This window comes from Brassica napus, chromosome A6, assembly GCF_020379485.1.
Source record: "Brassica napus cultivar Da-Ae chromosome A6, Da-Ae, whole genome shotgun sequence".
NCBI classification, from domain to species: Eukaryota; Viridiplantae; Streptophyta; class Magnoliopsida; order Brassicales; family Brassicaceae; genus Brassica; species Brassica napus.
The window spans coordinates 25,406,743-25,431,091 of NC_063439.1; the positions used below are offsets into that span (position 1 = coordinate 25,406,743).

Below are 24,349 nucleotides of genomic sequence, written 5' to 3' on the forward strand. Positions count from 1 at the left end.
TAAGCTGAATGTTTTTCAATTGCATGGCATAGGAGAAAAAAAACGTCAAGAGATAGTATTTTGCACAGACTTGTTTGTAACAAAAAAAAAACACGTGAAAAATTGTGAACGTTTATCGAAAAGGAAAATTTGGAAAGCAGAATCAGTTTTGTGCATCCCATCCTCAGATGTTTAATAGCCGTTAGATTAGTTGACTTGTTAGCTGAAAGTGTTCTGTTGACTGTTTGTATTTAAAATATATAACTGGTAAAGGCTGTTTGCTTTTACGACTGGCCAAGCCAAAAAGCTTCTCCTTTTCCCCAACCTAGCTAGCCACTACCCACTAGAGTCAAATTTGTTTAAAATTAAAATTAACAATTCAAGTCATAGACAGTAGAGATGGCTGTATATTTGTGTGCAAAAGACAGTATGTTTGTATTAGGTCCAGTTTTATCAAGACGATCACGCTCGAACCTTTCAGACAAACTTGTTTGAAATATATGTTAAGTAATCTGTGTATGTGTACTTCATAACATAACGCATAGATGTTTCACTTATGAAAATCGACAACACTAATGTAGAAACCTATCCTAATTAATTACTTGAGTTAGTATATCACAAACTATTTAATATATAATAGTTTGTAATTTAGCAATATAATGTCGTTTTGTCAATCTCCGTATTAAGTAGCAAAATTTTTAAGCAATGGTAACTAAAAGAAGTTCAACAAACCATATAAAATTTCTTACGATTATCGATTAACTTGTAATTACTAATTGGTGAACGGAAACCCAAACTTTAACTTGTGAAATAATCACGCCACACTAAGTGTTCGTTCGATTCGTAAATTATCAAATCACTTTCATCGCATTCATATTAGCCATTAGTTACGGAGATGTTAAATTGTGACTAACTGAGGCACTATTATTATTAAGGTACAAAGGTTTATTTACCATCGGGATTTTACAGTCACGATATGATAAAAATAAAAAGAAATGGTATGGACGGTAGTGTTTGGAATTATTCCTTTGCAATATATCTATTCCATTGTACCAATTCTTAATAAAATCAAATGGAGACAACTTGTAATCGATTGCAATGACCAAATTAAAAGCTGCATGGAAAATGTAAAAACTGAAATCCACGTGACCTGTTGAACACTTACGCAAGAACTCTTACATACCAGTATAATAGTACTCCCAGTTAAGTCGAAATCCACGAGTAACCATGTTTATGCAATAAATTTTCAATGCATGTTTTTATATTCATGTAGAGCACCCTAGGCATCGTGTGAATAAAGTGATAAACAGCCACGCTTAAATTATCCACAATTAAAGTTCAAAAAATATAATATTTTGACGATGACAGGCTATATATGAATCTACGAAACATAACTGTTTTGATCCTATTCAATCATATAGAAAGCTACTATAGACCCTAGCTATTACGCCCCTTTCTTTTCTAACGTGGTTCGATGACGCCGATGGAAGGAACCACTGGAGATTCATCCGCTGGTTGGGTCGGTTCCATGGCTCTATATGAATTATAGTCAAATAGAGTGTATATTTAAATTTATATTTCATGAAAAGGATAGTTAATTTTTGTTTTATTGGTTAAACATTTTTATTTCTGGAAACTCTTCGTACAAAAAAATTATATAAAGGGTTTTGAAAAGGACACTGTCGGATCTGGTTCATCTCATGTAAAACTCTTTATTATCAATGCATTAGTCGTTAAAAAGGGGTTTTTGAGAAGGGTTAGAAATCTAAGACTAATTCTAGAAATTTTCTACACGTTAAGTTATGCTGTTTTTCTTTGAAAATTGTAATAATGATTTAGAAACTATGAAGACATTAACCGGTGGTGGTAGTTCAGTGGAGTTTGAAGGAAATAAATTTGATACGGCGAATCCTGGTTCGAATTCTGCTGACCACACGGATATGTGATATTGCTTTCGGTTCATTTAAATGTCTAAGAAAAGATCTATCCATGAGTTATATCTCCACCTAGAAATTAGATTTGTGTCTTTAATAGATTTAGGTTTAACTTTTTTTTGGTATAAAAAAATTATGAAGACATTCGTTAGAAAATAAAACTATGAAGACATTGCACCCAAAAAAAACTATGAAGACATAAGGTTCTGCCGAGTTCTATATATGTATTCATTTTCTTGTGCAAGACTTTTAAGTTTTCGAAATTCTTCCATCTTATTGCTACTTGATTGTATTCTAGTCAATATGAAGTCAAGCATTTACATATTTTTAAAACAAAAATTGTATTGAAAAGAGTTAGGAAAAAGAGGTCTCGAATTTGGGTGTTTTATGAGAGACAGAGAAACCAATGTGTGGAGAAGCGCCACGTAACATGCGCGCGAAGGAGCTTTTAATGTCCTCACTTTGTCCCTTTCTGTTTGGCGTTTAGAATCTTTTTGACTATTTATCTTTTCACCAAATACTGAAGAGGCAATAATCCTAAAATTACCAAAATCCAAATGCTTAATTCTGAGTTATTATACTAATTTATGAGTACTTGTTCATTTTCATATTGGCAGTTGTACGACTAAATTATTGGGAGAAATTATAAGTACTATAATGTCGGTCGATATCTCAAAAATTCAGGTAAATACACATTGTATTTGTCTTTACCTAAAACGTTTGAAAAATCTGTACTTGATATTTTGTTTTTTGTATGTAGGATGTACGATTAGTAATTTCTTTCTTTACATATAAAATTCAATTTTTACGGAATTATTTATTCAGGATTTTTTCGCAAATCAGAACTGATTTTTACTATGTGAGCCTTTATTCAATTTTAGTAATTACTCTTGTACTGTGAAAGGATTATAATAAGTATTTTACGTTGAGTTTAAAGAGGACATCAGGTGGCTTCCATTACACACGAAAATGGAAATCTTTTGCTTTCTGCAGAAAGACATTATACAAACTAGAACAATATAAGTATATAACATTCAAAAAGGGATAATGTGTTTGATAGGTGATGTTACTGAATAGGGCTGGGATTTCGGATATTCGGTTCGGGTTCGGATAGGAACCGATCGGGTCCGGGTTTTTCGGATAAATGAATTCTATACCCAATGAGTACTTAGTAGATTTCGGTTCGGATTTCGGATCGGGTACTACCGGTTTCGGGTCGGTTCCGGATACCCGTTTCTTATGTGAATTATATAAATATTTGCAAAATAAAATAATTATATACCAGTTTTTTTTTTATTTATTTTATTTTTTTAAGGAAAAGTAAATAGAAATCGTATATATATTAGTAACATGTATTAAATACAACAAAGTTGAACTAGTCTAGTGGTATAACAGTTGTTGCTTTGCTTATCCAACCCGGGTTCGACCTCAGAAGATACAAATCTATGTTTTTTAAACATAGAATTCGGGTTAAACGGGTACCCGTTAAAACCGAAACCGAACCGATACCCATGGATAATTAACACTAATATCCATCGGATAAATTGTCTAGGACCGAAACCGAACCGAACCGGTCTATTTCGGGTCGGTTCCGGTTCGGGTATTCGGTTATAGATAAAAATCCCAGGCCTATTACTGAAGTAAATGAGTTCGTTGATCCTTGGTTGCCTACACATCCTCCACGAAATCCATAATTAATTACAAAACATAGAGTCCAGAGTTGTTATAGCAACTGAAACAAACCTGATGATGTCCCAGAAATAATAAAGATTAGAGTAAGTCCGATATCTGCAAAAGACATAATAGGCTCGCAATATACCAAAGTCAAGGAAGTACACGCTTAAATCAAGATACTTGTTGACCATTAATCTACCGGATCATAAGCATTCATCTCCAGTTTTTAACGAGACCATTTGGAAGCTCCAAACCGCACCAAAGATACGACATTTCTTGTGTTGTATACTATTAAATGCATTGGCATCGGGGATGATTCTGATATCTCTAGGTATTAATAGTGATTCACAATATCAGAGATGTTGCATAGAAAAAAAAAAACACTAGATCACTTACTCTTTACATGTGACTGTGCAAAATACATTTGGGTAGTTAGCATCTATTTGAATATGCTTCTTCCGGATTCACACTGTTCCCTTTTTCAAGCAATGGTAGATTGTAATAACAACAAGAAGAAGTTATCTCCTTTGATCAGACATTTGCCAATATGCACCCATATGATAGGATGATTTAGAAGAGTCAAAATCTCTTAGCCTACCAAAGTAGGATTGAGACAGTAGTAGACATCAACAAATTAACTGAAACTCACTAAACGAAACAAATGGAATTAAAAAGTATCAAGCCGGATTGAATAACAGTTAATATATTTTTAAATGAATTAAAATCAAAACAAGAACCGAATAGATATCTAAACATCCAAAACAATTTGTATACCTAAAATATTAATCACAATGATTAACGATTTGACCAGATACATTTTTATTTGCCTCGCACGGACCTTTATGCAGGTGAGAGTCTAGTTGTTAACTAAAATTATTCTTGTATGGAAAACCAATTAGTGTTAAGAATTCAAACCGGGGTATCATGGAAAGAAAATAATATTATAAATGGGCCGTCACACGAAAAGCCCAAGGCCTAGTTTACGGATACATATCTTTAAGTAACATAGGAAACGTCAAAGGCAAGCAAACAACACAGTCCATAAATAGAAAAACCTAATAATGACTCGTCGAACGAATTAAAGAAGTGAAAATCTTCAAATCTCCCTGAGGAACTCATCTTCGTTTCAAATCTCTGCAGATAGCTTTGATGGTGGAAGGTGTAGTCCTGCAGCATCCTCCTATAAGTTTAGCTCCAAGGTCACGCCACTTCGTTGCAAACATCTCAAACTCAGCATCACCAAAGCATTGCGACGGCTGCCAAAATCAACAAAAAACCATAAGAGATTCATTCCTTCACTAACTCAATGACTCATAAGATTCATGTGATCTTGAATACTACAAACAAGTAAGACAGTGAACGTACCAGCCATTTTTTGGCTTTCCCGTCCCAAACCTCTCCACTATTTGGGTACACAACGATAGCCTTCTTGGTCAACTGAAGATAGGACATGACATAGATAGTAAGAACTAAGAAAATAAAAGGCAATGCTACAGAGTTTAAACTTTTGCTTGCCTTGGAGAATTTGCGAATGAGATTGTCCATGAACTGAGGAGGTGCGCAGTTAATGCCAACAGCGCAAATGTTGTTGCTTTTGTTAAGGGTTTCAAGGCATTCCTCAAAGCTCTCTCCCGAAGGAGCATTCTCACCATCTACAGACGTGAAACAGATCCATGCTGGGATCTGCACATTCTCTTCCTCCAGCAGCTCAACGCACGCCTGGGCCTCGAGTTTGTTCGGTATGGTTTCGAAAGCGAGAAGATCAGGACTAGCTTCCACTAGGACTTGGATTCTCCTCCTGTGGAAGTCTTTTAGTTTATCCAAGGTTACATCCTCTCCATAGCTTCCACTGCAATAAAGAACATAGAAACAAACTATCAAGTTCCCAATGTAATGTGAAACGAAACGAAATGAATCTTACCTGTACTCAGAGCCATCAGCAAGATAAGCTCCGTAGCTTCCAATAGAAGCAGCTACAAGAGCTCGGTTATAGCTATGTCCTGAGGTTTTGCTGACTTTGTCCCAGAATCTATCACGGGCTTCAACAGCTAGTTTCACGCTCTTTTGTAGTAAAGACTCGCTCTCTTCCATGGACAATCCTCTTGAGAGAAAGCCAGGGATTGTAGCCTGAAAGCAGACCGGTAAAATGAGATATGAAACATTTTCAAACCGAAACTCAATACTTTCATATGTTTACATAACCAACAAAAAGAAAAAAAAGACAAAACTGAATCTGACAAATCAAATAAACAAAAGACAAGTATCTTTCTTCTGACCCTACAATCTAAATCCAGAAAGCAGATAATGCATTTTACATTAAACATTGAAATAATCACCAGAAATTACACAATGGGGATTGAAAGATTAGATCTTTTTAAAACATAAATCAAAGGAAAAGACAAAACTGAATCTGAGAAATCAAATAAACAAAAGACAAGTATTTTTTCTTCTGAACCTACTACAATCTTAAACCCTTTTCAATTCTAAAAAGACAAGGTTTTTATATTAAATAATCACAAGAAAATTACAATATGTGGGTTTCAAAAAGATTAGATCTTTAAGAAAAAGGGAAAATAAATAAATCAGATAGATTGGTACACAAGAAAGGTTTTTTCTTTACCTGATAAGATGAAGTAACCACAATGTCTGCACCAGCCTCCAAATATTCCATATGAACCTGCAAACAACAACTCTTATCCATTATCATCCAAATCTTACAAGACTGAGTAAAAAAAAAAAGACAAAAGAGATCTGCTTTCTCTTTTATCAAAACCCATTGTCAGAATCTAAACCTAAATACGAAAATCTTGGGGGAAAAAAAATCAAGAAACAGAAATGGATAGGAAAAAATATCTACAAACCCGCTTGATGAGCTCAGGATCTTTGATGAGAGAAACGGCACTCCACAAAGGGTCGTTAATGGCGGCGCCGTGAATCTCGAGCTGGGTCGCGAAACCGCCGTCGACCACCGCACAGCCGCCGCATTTCTCTATCAAATCTTCCAACAATGCAGACTTCTTCTCCAAACCCATGACTCGAAACCCCCCAATGTATCTCGTTTCTTCGAAGAGAATGAAGAACCCTTAAAACGAGAAACTTTGAGATGTTCTTGTCTCGTGAAATCGGAGAATCAACGCCGCTTTTGTTGGTTAAAGATTGTGTTTTTCCCCTAACAATGGATGTTTCTTGTCTCCCTCTCGACACTTGTATTTATGTTATAGATGATGGGCTTGGGCTGGGCCCACTTTATGTAATAAAATAAATTATACGCGTTTCTCTAACCTGTAAATGTAATATATATATTTATTATTTATTTTTGTTTTTCAACTTTCGCCGACGGGAAAAGAATAAATTCTCCGTTTTCCATTCCACCGTCAAACAAAATAAAATGGAATTTTCTTTCGATTACGAACTGACATTAAACTAAACATGCTTGCATTATCTTAATTTTTGATTAACATACCTACCTACTCTATTGAATAATCTCATTTACGAACGGAGATCATTCTTCGCTAGTGTCACACTTTGATTCTAGTTTTTCAAGATTCCTTTCTCGTTAGCTTATAAATTTAAACAATTTTGTAGCTATGGTTCTAACGGTCAGTGAAATGAAAATTTGAAGAAAAAAAAAATATATGTAGTGCGAAGAGGAGGAGGAGGTGAGATTTAAATCTTAATATAGAAAACACGATACACATATAATAAGAGTATCAAATTAAATTAGTTTAATTTTTTTTTACTAATCTATTTTTCCCTCTTAAAAATAATTGTTTTGAGCGATTAATTATTCAATATATTTTTTAAAAATAGTAATAAATAGTGCCCGTATCATATATTTTGGGTCATTAGTTACGGTAATTCTTTTTTTTGGGTCAAATAGTTATGGTAATTCAAAACAGTGCCCGTATCATATACTTTGCCGTGAACGTGCCGCAGACGGCACAATGTTTTGGTAGGTAAATGTATGGGACTTACGTTTGTGTTGAATACCTACCATTTAAGACTTTATAAAGAGCGACTCGAAGGAGTGAGATTTTTTTCTAAAACAACTTGATAAATTAATGGTTTGACCCAAAACGTCTAACAAATGTTGCAATATCTAACTGTGATGAATGCAGGCATGAAAAAACACAATTATGTATTTAATATAAAACCATAAGTCCATCCATCAAACATATACATGTGCCGAAAAGGTTGGTGTTAGTTGTTTTCGAAGCTATATACGAATATGTCATGTGAAACGTATATCTTAAAGTCATAGCCAAGCAAGTAATTTATTTATATGTTATAATAAGATAATGATATTAGTTTGGTTTTCAAATTTAGAAAACATTGATCAAAATATAGTTTCACCTTATAAAGGTTTGTGACTTGTTTTACATTTCTATATACTGCTTTTATCTGGGAAACTGCTTCTAAATGAATATTTTGCAGTAGATTTAATTAATTTTTAATATATGTTGGACTTTGATCTGATCTCTGAATGTTGAAACTACAAGTCTCCGACGTGGTATTGTTTGGTGGGGTCAACGATGCACATTCTTGTATCTTGACTATGAAGAAAGCATATGTGGAACGTGGCATGGCTTCACCTCCATTGTAACATTCTAAAAGAACTTTTATATATCAACCATATTCTAAATTCATTTAATATCCTTTTCACAAATACTTATCAACGAGCGGGCCCTGACACATCTGTGTGATTTACTGTAAAAGGTCGATACACTGAAGTCAATTAGCTTTTACGTTTGTTCAACCATTCTAAAACTTGCAGCATTTTTAAATGACCTTGGAGTGTATTATAAAATAACCTTACCGTTTGAAAAACGGCGAGAAAAGGCTTGGTTGTTCGTTGTGATATAGTTGAGACTATAACAAATGCAATTAATTACGAAATGAATGAATCTACCGGTAAAACTAGTGATAGAAAAACTATAAAATTTATTGATAATTGCGACATTATGTGTGTTTCAACCATTGTTGACAGAGAAAAAAAGAGTGTTTTAGACCATATAAAAAGAAAATACTTTGTAAAGCTCTAATTTCATATGGTTATGATATTATACCATACTAAAACTCATGTTTCTAGGCATTTTCAGTAACTGGATTGCGTGAAAATACATAATTTTCTTACAGTCTAGTCTTAGGTAGTACTAAAGTAAATATTCATATAAGCATATTGGCAACCGGACAGTATGTCCTTGTAAATATGTTATTTTCTTTTGTAGCTATAACAAATTGTTTACTTTTCAACATTAAGAACTGCAAAATTTCGTTTCCACGAACTTTAACAACCGGCGGTCAGCCATATACTATGATGATATGTATGTTGCAAGTCCATACTATATTCGCGTAATTATCTTTTGTTAGAGTTGGCCAATTTCATGACGAACCAGCCCAAGAAGAAGAATAATATGTAATTGGGCTTTCGGTATCATATGAAACGCTTATGCCCGGCTTCCTATCAGTATTGTTAACACTTTTAACCCACACTAGATCTTGTCCCGCGTTCCCGCGCGAATGTTGGATTTAACTTGCGTTCAATATAAATTTATAAACCATGGATTTTATAAAATGTCCATTTATCTTTTTATGTTTAGTAAAATATATTTAGAGTATAATATATTATATTATAATATAGATGTTTGATAATAATTTTTTATTTGTGCGTAATATTATATTTTTAAATTTTATAACTTGATGCAATTTGATGTAATTGTAATATTCATATATTAACCTATTGATTTTTTTGTTTATTTATTTAAAAATGGTTTAATTTTTTACAATAGGTTTTTATGAATTATTATTATTTTTATGATATTTGGTTTTCTTGAAAATTGTATCGTAGCAGATTAATATATACTATATATTACAGTTTGTTTTTTTATTTTCAGCAAAAAGAAATAACAATTCATTGTAATTAATTAATTAAAAATTTTGATTTTAAGTGAAGTGGCAGATTTGTAAATAAGAAAAAAATGCAATGACTAAATGTGTAAATAAAAAGAAATATTTAATCTGCTATCCATGTTTCCAAACAATTCTCATTTAATCTGCTATCCAAGATTCAAAACGACAGAATCTGTAAATGAGAAAGAAATACAGTGACTAAATATATATATTGAAAAAGTATTTAATTTGTTATCCTTATTTCCAAACAACTTTAATATATTATCTAAGTTTTCAAACAATACCAAAAGGTACTTCAGTTTTAATAATATAGATTATCATTTGATGTGGAATAAAGTATCAATTTTTTTCTTTTGTTACAGAGAGTGGTATAGCTAACATTATCATTTTTAGGCGGAAAAAAGTTTTTCAAAAAAGAATTTTGTTAAAAAAGTATGGTGAGGCCATTTTATCAGCTATATCTACACCAAACATGTGAGACCAGTTCATTCTGGCATAGGTGAACGCACCGTCGATGTTCTTGGAGTTCCTATTGAATCAGGACTAAAGAACCCACAAACCACTTAACTGTAACCACCATAAAAAAATTGACAGACATGTCATATAAGTAGAGATGGGAAAAACATTCAGATCCGAAAAACCGCACCAATCCAATCCAAAACATTAATACGGAATCTGAACCGAAACTGATAAAATATTCAAACGGATTCATGATTTTAATATCTAAAACGAATCTGAACCAAAATATTTTGAAAATCCGAAGATATCCAAATCATTATTATATACTTAAATATAATATTTAGTTTTGATTTAATATTAACAGAATATCTGAAAATACTTGGAATTATCTAAAATAATGAAAATATCCAAAACAGTCAAAAATAAATATTCCAAAATAGTAAAATTACTTAAAACACCATATATATATCTGAAATTTTTATCAGTTTTCATTCAAATATTCAAACCAAACTAATTTTCATGTTAATTTTAAATATTTAGTCATATTTTAATCAAATGTATATGTCGTATATATGTTATTTATTTTTAACTTTGAGAACTTTAAAATATATTTGGATTTTTGAATTTTTTTACATAATTAATATTCAAACTGAGAACTTTAAAATAAAAATACTTAAGCGGAAGTTATAAACATGTAATCCCAAAAATCTGAAATTTGAATAAATCCGAATTGAATCCGAACAAGTACATGAAAGTCCACCCATACACATAACATAGGTACAGAAGAAAGCTATTCTACCATGCCCTCTACTATAAAAGGAAAAAAAAAATAGTAGAACTCACAGTTGCATAAGAAATAGCTCAAAGAGAGTTTCAACCCAATTTACTCGCTTTCTCTAGTTCTCTAAATATATATACTAAAAACAAATACTAGTATTCACATACAAACCCCTTTGCAAAACTATACATTTTCCCAAATTATTGGTCTCAGTAAACTAATAACTAACTTATGCATCGAAGAGTCTTGGGGAAAGAAAACCCTTTTTTCCTTTTGAACAACTTGAAGCCAGTTTTTAAGCAAAAAGAAAACTCGAAGCCATTCCTCTTGTGCAAAAACTACGGCATGCCCCAAAGAGCATATGAAGCCAATTCAACGGCTCCAGCACTAAGTAATTCCTCGTCTCTTCTGATCTTCTCAGTAGATGAACATCTATCATATGTTCGATAGCTAGTTTCCTTGGAACAAAGATCCCCAGCTGATACACTAGTGTTAAGAACAAGATATTCACACTATATAGTTTGAAATATAATTTAACGTAACGTGTTGCAACATGCTAAAAAGTACCAAATGATCTTATCTAGAATTAAATTATATAGCGGATTGCTTGAAGAAAGCAAATACTACTAAATTGTTATTTAGTTTCAAGGTCACTAACTTCCACACTTTGCAAAAAGTTTCTTTCAAATGATAATGACAAGTAAAAACAGCCACTTAAATGAAACAAAGTATACGTTGAGCATGTCAAATCTCAAATCTCCGATGGACAAGTTGATGTCTTTTTCCTCTCGATCCAATTAATCTTAGAAAGATTGTTTTGTCCTTTTTCTCTCGATCCAATTAATCTTAGAAAGATTGTTTTTCTATCAGCATCTTAAGAATTCGCTTCAAATTTTCGAAAGCAAAATAATAATAATTCTGTCCAGTAAAACGAAACTAATAAGCTCATTCTGAAGTTATGGAATCTCTTGACACAGAATAACTGAAAATACTTCTTGTTATAATCTTTAATCTTTTTCCTAAACTTGGAATTTTTGAAATATATAGTTTAAGGAAATCTTTTGAAAGACTTGTAATATACGCAAAGGTTTTCTTCCACGAAACAAGACATAATTACTAAAACAAAAAAACTTTTGAAAATGATTTAGGAACCAACGCAATTAGAGCGGTGAGTATTGGTGTGCTAATGTGATAAATGATCATCAACACTCATTAACTTTCCTTCATGTTTGTATTGGACCACACTTGTTCTTGTGTCGACTTTCCAAAAAAAATAAACTCTACTCAAACCTAATTCAAAAGGCTTAAACCCTAACACAAGGTTTATATATTTTAAATCCCAAGAGGAGATACCTCCCCGTTTCGAGTTTTATGTCAAAAATAACACAGTGAACATACACTCTAAGTTAAGTTTTTGATAATAAATGATCTATTCTTGAGCTCGGAAACTAATCCCATGGAACATTGGTGATGATGAATCAAAAAGAGGAGAAGAAGATATACACAAAACAATAACTTTGGTTTTCACATACATTATCAACAACTCAATAGGCAAAACTTACAAAGATTGAGAGAGTTTACAAAACAGAACCACTCTGAGATTACAATTTTGATCTCACCTCGCTCCATCTTTCTTCACAACATCAAAACTATTACGTCAACAAAACTTTGTAGTAACACCAACACACAAAACTTATGTCTCTCTTTAGGGGTTCTTGCTTTCCCCTGCCATTAACTGCCTCTGCTATACTGTAATAACTTAAACAAAAACAGAGCTTTTTTTACCTTGCTCCTATAGCTAATAATAACAACACCTAGCTGCAAAACTTATGGGCACGCGATATTAAGAGGAGTGGTTGTACTCGTTGCAAGATGATCGACGAAAGCAAACTTGTCAATGGTGGTTCCAATGAGACCAAGATCGATCTCCACGTCTGAGAAATCATAGTCTGGAAGTTCGCTTGGACCGTCGCATTCTAGACCAATGATGTTCATATCATCTATACCGCAGTAATCATCCAAGAGCTGGTCGTCCTTCTCTTCAGTTAAGAAGAAATCAAGCTCACAAGCATTTGGGATCAGTGACTCATCAATGAAGCAACCCATATCAGGAATCTGTAGATCTGCGAAGTTGAAGTCAAAACTCGGCTTCTTTGAATCAGTTACCTTCATATCACGATCAATGCTTGACACAGCTTCAACATTAGAGGCGATAGAAACAGTCTCATTTGAAGCAGTTGAATCACAGGGAGCAGCAGAACAGGCTGCAGCCAAAGCATCAAACTCGAGCTTCTTGTTAGCATAAGCATCAGCAGCTTGTTCAAGTGTCTCGTAAGTACCCAACCAAGTTCTTGTCTTGGTGATTGGATGTCTGATCTCAGCAGCCCATTTGCCCCATTTCCTCTGCCTTACACCAACAGGCTTCGTGACACTAGAGCGCCCAACAACCTGAGAGGCTTTCCCACTTAAAGCCTTTTTGCTTCCACCATTGTTACGACTCTCCTGAACATAAGAGCTTTCAGACTCTGCTTGAGCAGTGGCTGGAGAGAAAGGACGGTCGATCTCGCAGACATAACGTTTCCTCCTCCTACTCGTTTCAACATCTTCCTCGCCTGATGAGTAGTCAGTAGCGTAAGGATCATTCACAACGAAACGGATCTTTCTCATAGTCTTCAGATCTTCGGATAAACCAGGGAGGCGGTTAAGCTGGAAAGGTTTCTTCTTGGGCTTTTTGCTGGGCTTGGTGGCGTGAAGGGAAGAACGTTTCTTTGGTTCAGCCATTTTATCGAACACTTGGTGTGCAGAATCTCAAACCAAACCCCTCTAAAAACCCTCTCTAAATCAATAAGTCAAATAAGAACAAAAAAGAGTTGAATTACACGAAACCCTCCAAAAGATTCAACTTCCTGTTTCAAATTCAATACCCAGAAACTCGCTTCAGATTCGAACAGAGAAGCTTTTAAGAGTAAAGTTGAAGACTTTAAGCAAACCCAGTTACCTTTTAGGTCTTAATCGCATGGAATCCGAGAAACACACAAGAACAGAGCTTAAGAAGAAGATGAAGAGAGAAAGAGTGAAAGAGAGTAGCCGGAGCTCCGGCGAGTTAAGAGGGAACCTAGTCTCTCTCTCTCTCTCTCGACTCTTTCGCTCTCTTTGCGTTGCGCAAAAGTGAAAAAGAGAAGGGAGAGACTAGTAGATATAACAAGATTCAGAAGATAAAGTAAGAATCATATCGAATCGTAAACAGATGATATTTCTATGGCCAAGATTTTTTCCTGCCTCTCTTTTTCTCTAACGACTGTGACAAAAAAAAAATTAATATTTATGTCGGAAAATAAAAAGCTAAAAGGAAATTGGTAAATGATAAATTTAAAATATCGAGGAATTTAATAAAGAGCTGGAAATTAATAAGAACACAATTGAACAAACGCAGATCTCAAAAACTTTAAATAAAGAGCATTAAAGTAAAAAAAAGAGTTAGATGAAATTTTAATTATTTTTTTCTTTCTCTTTTCTTCTGGAGAGATACAATTTAACCACAGACAATGAACGTATTAATTGTAGGTGTAAGTGTAACTTTTACAAGAATGGTAACAAAACTAGGGCCCTAAATTCCATTTGTGGAATTATCTTCTGGGCAAATGGTAAAATTACAGTTTGCGAAAATAGCAAAAGATCATTTTATAATTTTATTCATGACCACTTCTTGTCACTGCTACTGCACACTGTGCCAATGTGAAGTAGACAAATATTATAATATTCAGTAAAAATATACAATATGGTTGGTAGTGACTAGTAACGAATACTCGATCGATTACATTACTAATAAACATGAAAACTTGCCGGGGTTGAATAAGAGGTTAGTTTACTTTTATATGTTTTGATGGAGGCAAAGAAGGCCAATATCGAACGTGGGATTGTCACATCCCCACAATTGCTAGTTGCTACCAACCCAAGGATTTTTCATCACAATTCAAAAGTCTTCTTTCCAATTTTAGTGGACATGAATACAATGAGAATATTTCACAACTCAAAAACGATTTGAATTCGTCCGAGTCTTCGTAAAGTCAATGATCGACGGAACCTAACTGTGTCAGTGTTCACAAATGAACAAGTGTTAGTTAATACTTTTACATAGTTTGCATCAAACAGAACATAAAACAATTACTGATATAAAATAGACTAATAACTTGATAATATCTGTGCGGTATATAAATTCCATATATGAGCTGAGCAATTTGTACGTAAGACATTTTAGTCAAAAAATAATTGTATGTAGAATATACAAATTGTCTATTGACTATTGAGATACACGTCCGTTAAACCTTTTCGGGACGTTTGAGAGTAAAAATTGAGATAGATCTGCTGTTGCGTAAGGACCGGTTTGGTCAAGATGGTCTCGAGTCTGGTCCATTTAAGCTTTCATTTTAAAGCTTGAGCATGTCATCTATTTTAGATTGCAGCCATACTCGGATTAACCTAAAATATATACCAACTTCAGGATTTTCTGATTATTTAAATTAAATCAAAGAAAAATGAAAGAAATGTCGCATTCTTTCGTTTTCATCAAGAAAAGGCTAAGCACTCGTGATTCCAGATTTGTTTGTTTACGTGTTCACAGCTTTTTTTATTATCGCTGGCAACTGCCACATTCGTCCAGACTTGCTTACACCCTTCTTATTTACAAAACTACCAATGTCAGAGCGTTTGGAGAATAGGTTTAATATAAACCAAAGTTTTGGTCTGCAATGACTTTTTTTTTGCAGTATCACCAAAGTTTTTGCAATAACTAAAACCAAATTTAAGCAAGAAATGTGAGAAGTAAACAGAAAAAGCAAACAGTGAACGCACGCCTGAATGCATGTGACTTGCCTACCCTACGTGAAGAGTGAAGACAAGACAATATAAAAGAGAGAAAGAAAAAGCATTTTTCTCCGCCAAATCTAATATACAAATGGCCCATACTAATTACTCCTTATCGACCAAACGTATTTTTTGTAAAAGCAGTAAATTAATTTGACCAAACTTTCCAACGATTGTTGGTTGATATAAAAACATAACAAAACATATAGTATATACTCTATGCACTTAAAAAAATTATAGGAACATAAGAAATCCAAAGATTTATAATTATTTACAATTTCTTTTTTTTTGAAAAAGATATTTTACAATTATTTTTTGAAAAAGAAATCCAAAGATTTTTTAAAAAATTATTTACAATTGTATTTTCTACTGTGTTTTGTTAAATGTTCATATATACAATTTCGTGATACATCTTCATCAACTAAATGTTGAAGGTTTTAATTATCTCGGATAAATATTCCATCAGAAAACAGCAGTATATTCCATAGTGTACTTCATCAATCGACTTAGATGTGTGTCCTTCAAGATCCGAAGTTGCGAAATAACCCAATTGTATATACTTCTTAGAGCTTATGGATTTTATCGGATTCATCCATGCATCCGCTGGTTATGCCTTGTTGGAAAGTAATAAAAAAAAAAACGAGATTGTCAATAATTAGTACCGGGAAGAATATGCATTTTATTTAGGGCCTGGTTTAAACGCAGCGGTTGCGGTTGCGGTTGCGGGAGTTTGCGGATGCGGACGGTTGCGGTTTTTAATGGTTTTAAAAGATTTGTATGATTGGCACTGCGGTTAAAAATTAGTGCGTTTGCGGAAGACTTATGACTGGTTAACTACCAAATGCGATAACGGTCAAATAATAAATTAATAATATTTATATTTAATATACTTATAAAAATATCAAAAATCATAAAATTATAATAAATATAAAATTTATATTTAGAAAGTTATAATTTTAATTTTTAAAAAATTTATTAAAATTATTTTTACTATAAAAATTTAGAATATTAATTAAAATATAATAGATATATTTTAGTATATTTATAATTTCAATTTTAAATTTTTGATTAAATATTTTTACTTTTGTATATATATTGTTTTTTTTAAAGAAAAAAATTTACCCTCCCGCAACCGCCCACAACCGCAAACGCTAACTGGAGCCAGCTTTTGAATTTATGAGGTTCGGAGCGATTTGAAACGGTTTAGAACGATTTGAGTGATTGTTGTAAACCGCCAATAACCGCTATCAACCGCAAAAACTGCGTTTGTGGGTGGTAGCGGGAAAACCAGTCGCCCCCTAAGTATGCATTCCAAAGAACATTCGGACAAAAACTTTCTAGTAGAAAATAAGAAGATAAAACATTCACTAATACAGGTGTCGGATTATCATTGTCACGTGGTGTCTGAATGTAGTCATTCGAGCACGTGGATTATTAGTAATAAATATGTAGCTATCGACGACCATAAATTGTTCCATGGACGACTCATAGCAATATAGCATAAAGCTATTAATATCACTAAAATGTGGAAAATACAGAACTAATTATGTAATAAGTGGACACGTCAGAGAAAGTGGAGAGTTGAAAAACAGAAGAGTGTCGAGGGAGAGGAAGTCAAGTAGTGGACGGAAGCTTGGAATATGGGAAACAGCTTAGCCGCCTACGTGGACCCCATATTTTTGTCTTTATTTTATTTTTGCTTTTCATTATCGAGAGTTCGCTACAATCGATTTTTATTTACACACGATTCGTGTTTAGTCGGCCCACCAAAGACCCCGAAATTAGGCCCATTGTTACATATGTCCACAAAATTCGAAGGATGCGAGGAATGTACTACTTAGGGGGTTACATTGGTTCAAACAGCAAGATTTGAAAGCACTATGCTAGAGATTAATAAAAAAAGTTTGAATCAAAGATAGCGTCATAGATACTCGGATGCATCGGAATAACATTCGAGATCAAACTGGTAGACAATCTAGTTACCTTGCATTGTGACTTAAGAACATTCTATACCATCACGACTTCACTTAAACCAGGCCTCTTCTCTTGTTTAACTAATTTACTCTTACGTCTTCGTGTATTTGCCATCATGGACTGATAAGACCTGAAAAAGTTTCCAACGTTCAGTTTTTTGTTTTTGCTAGAATCACGGACTAATACATTAAGGTCATGATTACCAAACTTCCGCAATTTTCTTTTCCTTTTTTCTGACAAGTAAACCAGTAACCTGATTTCAAGAATGAGAACAGCTCAATATCGACTAGTGCTTATATTATTCGGAGAACCATTGCAATTAACGTGGTTGTTAATATAATAGGAGTAGTAGATAGATTTTAAAAGTTAGAAATAAATAATCGCAGGAGTACCTTTTCACGTTAACTATGATCACAATTCACAATGTCTTTTGGTCTTTTTCTTTCATAATGTTGTCTCAAAGCTCTTGGTCTTACTTAAATTTTTTTCTGGTCAGCAACTCTTGGTCTTACTTATATAATAAAATTATAGATCTTCTATAATTAAAGTAAAGCACATACCAAATTTTCCACATGACATGCCTTTATTCGAAAGTCCATTTGAAGGCCCACGTCACGGAGCTTATGCTTCAACGTCTCAATGATGATGTCATCATCAATCTCCACCATCCATTTAATTTGGCGGTTGACGATATCGACCGCTCAAAGTCCACACCGACGTCCTATAAGAAGGGTATCCTCATAATAAACCAAAATAAATATCAGCAACAGTTTTATTTTAGTTTCTTGTAGCTTTTTTTTTTTTGATCAACTAGTTTCTTGTAGCTAACATGAGCTCGGAAAAGAAAGTGGAACGCCGTGAAGAAGATAACGGTGACGGTCACATAGGGAAGTCGTCAATGGAAGTTGTACGTACGGTGACGGAAGAAGAGGTGGATGAGTTTTTCAAAATATTACGGAGAGTACACGTGGCGATCAGGACGGTTACGAGAGCTAACGGCGGTATTGTTGAAAGAGAGTTAACGTCTAAGAAGAGGAAACGGAGTCAGAGGCTTGGATTGAGGAGCTCATTGGATAGTAACGGCGTTCGAGACGGAGAATTAGATGGAATAGATCGGGTCGGGTTACGGAACTCGGGTTTGGATCTTAACTGTAAACCGGAACCCGACGCAGTTAGCTTGTAATCTTTCTTCATATTTTTTCCTACTTCTTTCAATTATCAAATTTTAATATACCTAAATAATTTTTTTTTGAAATGGTTTTATAAGGTAGTTTGAACGTTCATAAAAGTTCTACAATGAGTTAAAATGCTATCCAAATTGAAATTCTGCAGTTTGAACGTTCATAAAAGTTCTACAATGAGTTATGTAGCTCATATAATGATGAATCATAGACTCAATTATATGAACAGTGAACACACAGATAGTATACAATGATTGTATAATAATGCTTCCTTCCGTAATCAAATCAATATAACAATACTAATTAATAATATCTTTAAGAACTTTGGGATTGGCTTTTGGTAATGAGCATAAATCATAAAGTGCTGCCAACCAAGAAGTCTTTGTTTGTAATAAAATTGCGACATTGTGGCCCATTTATGCGCTATTAATTAATTATGAGTATTGACTATTGAGTAGTCTATTAAACACCGATTATATTATTTAGGATATGGATTAGTGATTGATATTTTTACAAGGCATTTGATTTCCTCTTTTTTTCTTATGCAAAATGGCATTTGATTTAGTGTTTGTTCTTCATCATATATAAATGTTCTGCTCTCTCGCAGATACTGGGCCTTATGAAAAAATAGCCTAATGAGATAATCGGCCTAGTTGATATGCTCTAAAGTCCACTATCAGATCCAAAAACAAAATAACTAAAAAGGGGAAAACTCAGCTCGTAAAATGATTTTATCGGTTTAATGTCTGGGATAATTGACATGAATACATTAGCTAACGTGTTACTACAGGCGAGTTAAAAAAAAAAAGACAAACCACGTAACGTTAAATGGTTGTTTTCTTAACTTGTATGTTGGTAGTTTTAAGTGTTGAAATCGATCATACAAAATCCAACCAGTTTGGTGGGTGAAGACTGAAGTCATGCAGAAAAGACAGAACGTTGGATAGCATGACCGATGGATGGTCGGGTGGCCTAAGCGAGTCAAACACTTGATTCAGATAATGTACCTCATCATTTTCAGTAAAGATCCATGAGTAAACTCTATGGGAACATGCACTCACGAGTTATTACTTTCACTGACACTCGACCAAAACATATTTATTGAATGGTTAGTTTACATTTTGAAATAGAATCATAAGTTTAAATATATTTCTATTGTCGAATTAAAAAAATTATGCATTAAAAAGTTTTATCCCGAATACATATATGTCATGAATCCTTTGATGCCAGGGATTGGGCTATCGGGACTGTCTGGCTATCAGCTGCTATGCTTCTAATCATTCATATATCTCATAGTATGGTCACACTTCTACATATCAAGAGTCTAAAGCTATATAACATATTTTGGGGACAAAAGCCTAATGTTTACTGATATTCTTGGCCTCAAGCCATTAAGATTTTAAAAGAAGAATATATAAGCAAGAAGTATTAACGCATAAACTATACAGATAAGAAATGTGAAATTTATCCCAAACAACACTCAATCAGTTTATAAGAAACCTCACATACACAATCAATATTTGCTGATGTTATTCAAGTTTAATTTTATTGTAATATATTTTCTAATAACGTTTTGATAGCTTGATATATATATTAATAAAGGATAATTCTTATGCATAATTGTATGGGATCTTGTAGTTAGTTGTAAGCAAACGGATGAAATTGGACTGGAGTTTGGCAGAAGAGGAAAATGAGCTCTTGATGCAAGATGTAATCACAATCATCCATTTGACGTGCTATTTCGTTTTTCCTTCCCATCTCCTGTAATGACATTAAAGTTAATTGAAAAGTCAAAAGTTGATATAGATTTATTATATGATAAAATCAAATTAATGAATACATTGATTTTATATGTTCGGTTGGTTGATCCGGTCAATCTTAATTAGGAGACATTTAATATTACAAAAGGAAGTTAGTCCGAATATGTTTTCACTCTGTGTAGCCAAGTTTAGAATGTCTTTCGACTACTGTCAAAAATAAAGTAATTGTCTATTACGATCCAACATATAAACCTCTTCGACCGAAGTTCAAGTGCAGTAACTAAGTATCAATAACTTAGCTCACTGCTAAAATCAAACTCAAAACTAACTAAATACACACGGAACTCCAAAAAATAATCGCTAAACTATCACTGTTCGATTAAAATATTACTTTCAATTTTAACATGTTTTCCATTTTTTTATACACATATTCTCAAATTTTCTATATTTTTGTAACACAAACAATAAAAATAGTTGGAAGGCTAATCATTTGTAATAGTTTGGAGTCGAAGATCGATACTAATAATCATATCTTATCTTTGCAAATACTTTATCTGTATATAAACTATAATATTAAACAGCATTTCAGTCCAAAAATTACCCGACAATGAAAAACAACTACAAACATGCCAGTAAGATCAAACGAAAATTGTATTCCAGCGAGCGAAAATTAAAAAAAAATTACATTGTAAAATATTTGTAAATAAATGTGAAACAATTTAATGATGTGCTATAAACGTGATAGAGTCTGGATTGTAGTGGTAAGCAGATCGGAAAACTAAACAACTCAAACTCAAAACGAAAGTTTGTTTGTAGACTATATTTCCGTTAAAAATTAGTATGTACATTTCTATAAGTCCGTGATACCTTTAAATTAATATTTTTAAATGTAATAGCCGTATGTAAGAGTATTTTCAACTCACTTGTATATTTACCTTTATAATACTCTTTTCGTTTTACTATAAATCATATTTTAGATAATTTTTTATTTCACAATATATGTTATTTGTACAAATCTAGATAATTTTAATTTTATCAAAAATTATGTAACCAATTGTATCTTTATTATTTCTATTTATAGTTAAATTAATTAATTTTAAATTATATTTTATTGATAGTTTTGATAAAAAGCAGTATTTTTAATATTTGCATATTGAGTTGAAACCTCACGTAATATGAAATAGAGAAACTATCATTTAGAAGTAAAATCATTCCAATCCATCTAAACAACGTCTATTTATTATATATTTAGAGATTAATATTTCATAAAAATACATTGAATTAAAATTTACACATATCATAGAATTATTCTATTTTGAAAAAAAAAGCAAAATATATTAGAAATGTTCGCGGCCTTGGTCGGACTAGGGAATTTTCCTTTGAGTGAACTACCAATTACTTTTTGTTTTTAACAAAACCGATCCTCGTATAATTATTTTTATTTATTTTCACTGATATTCATTAATTTTATTTAATCTTAGCAAAAAAACATTGAATAAAAATTACCTAAAACATTAGATAAAGTCGTTTACCAAAAAATATATTAGATAAAATGGTGTAAGTGGTCAAAGTGTTCAATTTGATTCGAAATTAATTGAAAAAGTTCATTTCAAGAGAATATCTTAAAATTATACTACATCAGAAAATACGACATAAAGAAATATATGGACACAAAAATCAAATGAGTATATGCTCGTCAACCGGAATTAGATGCAGTTGAGCGCATTTTGTCGTGGCATATGATGAATAAACAAAAAAAAAGTTAGGAAATGCATTTTTCACACAGTCGCACAAAGGCCAAAGCATTACAGTATTACACTAATCACCCCAACGCGTGTAATATAAAAAGCGTTTGGAATGCAACAAACATGATATGATATGTAATGGAAACCTAATCTAAATTTTAATCGAGAGATATGCTGAAAAAGAGAGAAACAGATGAATAAATATGTTATCTTTTGGAATTTCTGATGGAGAAAGATAGAAATGGGCCACCATTTCTACACATTTGTTCTTCACTTTTCCATATTTGACACTTCTTTTTTCAAAGAAAAGCATCCCCTGAAAAATACTTAATTATCTCACATGAAATCGTCACGCAAGATAGTTTATTTTCCTTATTACTTAACGTTTGTTTATTTAGGTTTTGAATTAACCTTTTCAGTGTAAATCGAAGAACGAATTTTACATTCCAATAAACTCATACATACACATACAAATAATATCTAACAATAGCTTACTACAAGACGTAAATTATTTATCTGGACATATTTTAATGTAAAGACATATTCAGTATATAAAGTATAACCTCCAGTTAATTTTTACAAACAACAGAAGTAATCCCTGAAATATTTTATCTTTATCTAATCTTCTCCGTTTTTGAAAGTCGTTCATTAAATTGCAAATTGTTCTTGCGTTGAAAACAAATGTTTTGGTTGCCTTCTAACAAAACGCTATACCAAACAAACAAAGAGTTGCAACTTGAACAAACTTTTATTTATATATTTTAAAACATTTTTTATTAACAAACAAGGAGTTACAACTTGAACAAACTTGTTTGGATTGACGTAGACCGCCTCCATCTTGGCCACCTAAATGACGTGTTTTACGCGATCATGCAAGTCGGAGAGAATTGTAATGAATGATACATCTTCACTTCTTTTTTTTTTTGGTAAAATTACATCTTCACTTCTTGGTGTCAATAAAACTTGCCAATCAATCATCTACAATTGACACCTTCGAAAACTAATAAACAATTAGGAAACTACATGAGTAATTTCCTTAGCCATCTGATTTAAGATTAGGATATCGAGTATCCTGTCCATTTAAATGGTATATTAACCGATATTCCTGAAGCTGTCGTTTTTAAGTTTTGTTTTCTTTGTTAATATATCGTTACCAAAAATTCGAAAATAGTACAAATGTTTTAAGAATGTTTTTAAAATTTCTTACAAAGGAGCTTAAATTAGCTGAAGGAATGAATAGCTGTAATAAATATGAAAACTTGTAATGTAGTTTTAGTTTTTTTGAAGTGCTCCTACTAATGAAAGACAGATTTTTAAAATTGTTGAAAAACGACAAATCTCTAAAGAAAAACATTCTAAGAAAAGTATCCAAAAATTTAATCATAAAATTTCAAAATAGCATTCCTTTGACGAAAAAACACTGGTTACTCTAACTTCTAAACTTTATTCTTACTTTTACTCCCATAATATTAAACTCTAAAATAGTTCTTAAAACTAAATTCAAATATAAAATATAAAATATTTTTAGTTTTAAACTAATGTTGTTTTGCAATTTTGTGTTTGCTAATACTGTCATAAAACATCATTTAGTGATATTTATATGTATTTTCAAAAAAAATAAATTTCAATTAAAAAATGAAGTAACTCATTAATTTTTAATTGGTACTCCTTCTATTTCAATTTATAACTAGTTTGATAAGAACACAAGTATTTAAGAAGATATATTTATAGTTTTAGCATTTAATTAAAAGGAAAAAAGAACCAATGACAAATTATATTCTTAACATTGCTTTTAACTTTAGGCAATTCTCTCAAATAGCAATTTTTGTCGCCAAAATAGCTTTTAAAAAAAAGACTAACATAATTTTTTTTGAATTTTGAATTTTGAAATTTTTAATTTTTAACTTTTTTAGATTTAAAACTCCATCCTCAAAAACCCACTCCTTAATTATAAACCATAAATCTATATTAGTTAACCCTATGTATAAATTTATATTTACTTTTTAATAAAAATTCTTTATGTCATTTTTTTTATGGCTATTTTTTGTGAAATAAAGTAAAAATGACTATTATATGAAATTTTCTCAATAAC

General features: G+C 32.3%; 3 protein-coding genes across 3 annotated transcripts; 1 reads left to right on the top strand and 2 right to left on the bottom strand.

Annotated features, from left to right (window-relative positions):
* Nucleotides 1–4,509: 4,509 nt before the first annotated feature.
* LOC106349415 (homocysteine S-methyltransferase 1) lies at nucleotides 4,510–6,780 on the bottom strand. The gene is made up of 6 exons (XM_013789371.3): nucleotides 6,449–6,780; nucleotides 6,208–6,264; nucleotides 5,509–5,714; nucleotides 5,103–5,436; nucleotides 4,953–5,024; nucleotides 4,510–4,843 (listed from the first exon to the last, which is right to left on the bottom strand). Exons 1-6 carry the CDS (start codon nucleotides 6,617–6,619, stop codon nucleotides 4,703–4,705), a joined length of 981 nt encoding a protein of 326 aa, XP_013644825.1. The 5' UTR covers nucleotides 6,620–6,780; the 3' UTR covers nucleotides 4,510–4,702.
* A 5,454-nt stretch (nucleotides 6,781–12,234) lies between these two features.
* On the bottom strand, nucleotides 12,235–14,022 carry LOC106349414 (ethylene-responsive transcription factor ERF119). The gene is made up of 2 exons (XM_013789370.3): nucleotides 13,733–14,022; nucleotides 12,235–13,640 (listed from the first exon to the last, which is right to left on the bottom strand). Exon 2 carries the CDS (start codon nucleotides 13,513–13,515, stop codon nucleotides 12,562–12,564), a length of 954 nt encoding a protein of 317 aa, XP_013644824.1. The 5' UTR covers nucleotides 13,516–13,640; nucleotides 13,733–14,022; the 3' UTR covers nucleotides 12,235–12,561.
* Nucleotides 14,023–18,327: 4,305 nt separating this feature from the next.
* Nucleotides 18,328–18,826, top strand: LOC111213701 (protein NIM1-INTERACTING 2-like). Its single transcript, XM_022715512.2, has one exon. The coding sequence runs from the start codon at nucleotides 18,401–18,403 to the stop codon at nucleotides 18,752–18,754; it is 354 nt and encodes a 117-aa protein (XP_022571233.1). The 5' UTR covers nucleotides 18,328–18,400; the 3' UTR covers nucleotides 18,755–18,826.
* Nucleotides 18,827–24,349: the final 5,523 nt, after the last annotated feature.

Coding starts and splice junctions, on each gene's coding strand:
- LOC106349415 (XM_013789371.3), bottom strand. CDS start 6,619: ATGGGTTTGGAGAAGAAGTCTGCATTGTTGGAAGATTTGATAGAGAAA. Junction 5,025..5,102: donor TCATTCGCAAATTCTCCAAG/GCAAGCAAAAGT, acceptor TCCTATCTTCAG/TTGACCAAGAAGGCTATCGT. Junction 4,844..4,952: donor GGAAAGCCAAAAAATGGCTG/GTACGTTCACTG, acceptor TGATTTTGGCAG/CCGTCGCAATGCTTTGGTGA.
- LOC106349414 (XM_013789370.3), bottom strand. CDS start 13,515: ATGGCTGAACCAAAGAAACGTTCTTCCCTTCACGCCACCAAGCCCAGC.
- LOC111213701 (XM_022715512.2), top strand. CDS start 18,401: ATGAGCTCGGAAAAGAAAGTGGAACGCCGTGAAGAAGATAACGGTGAC.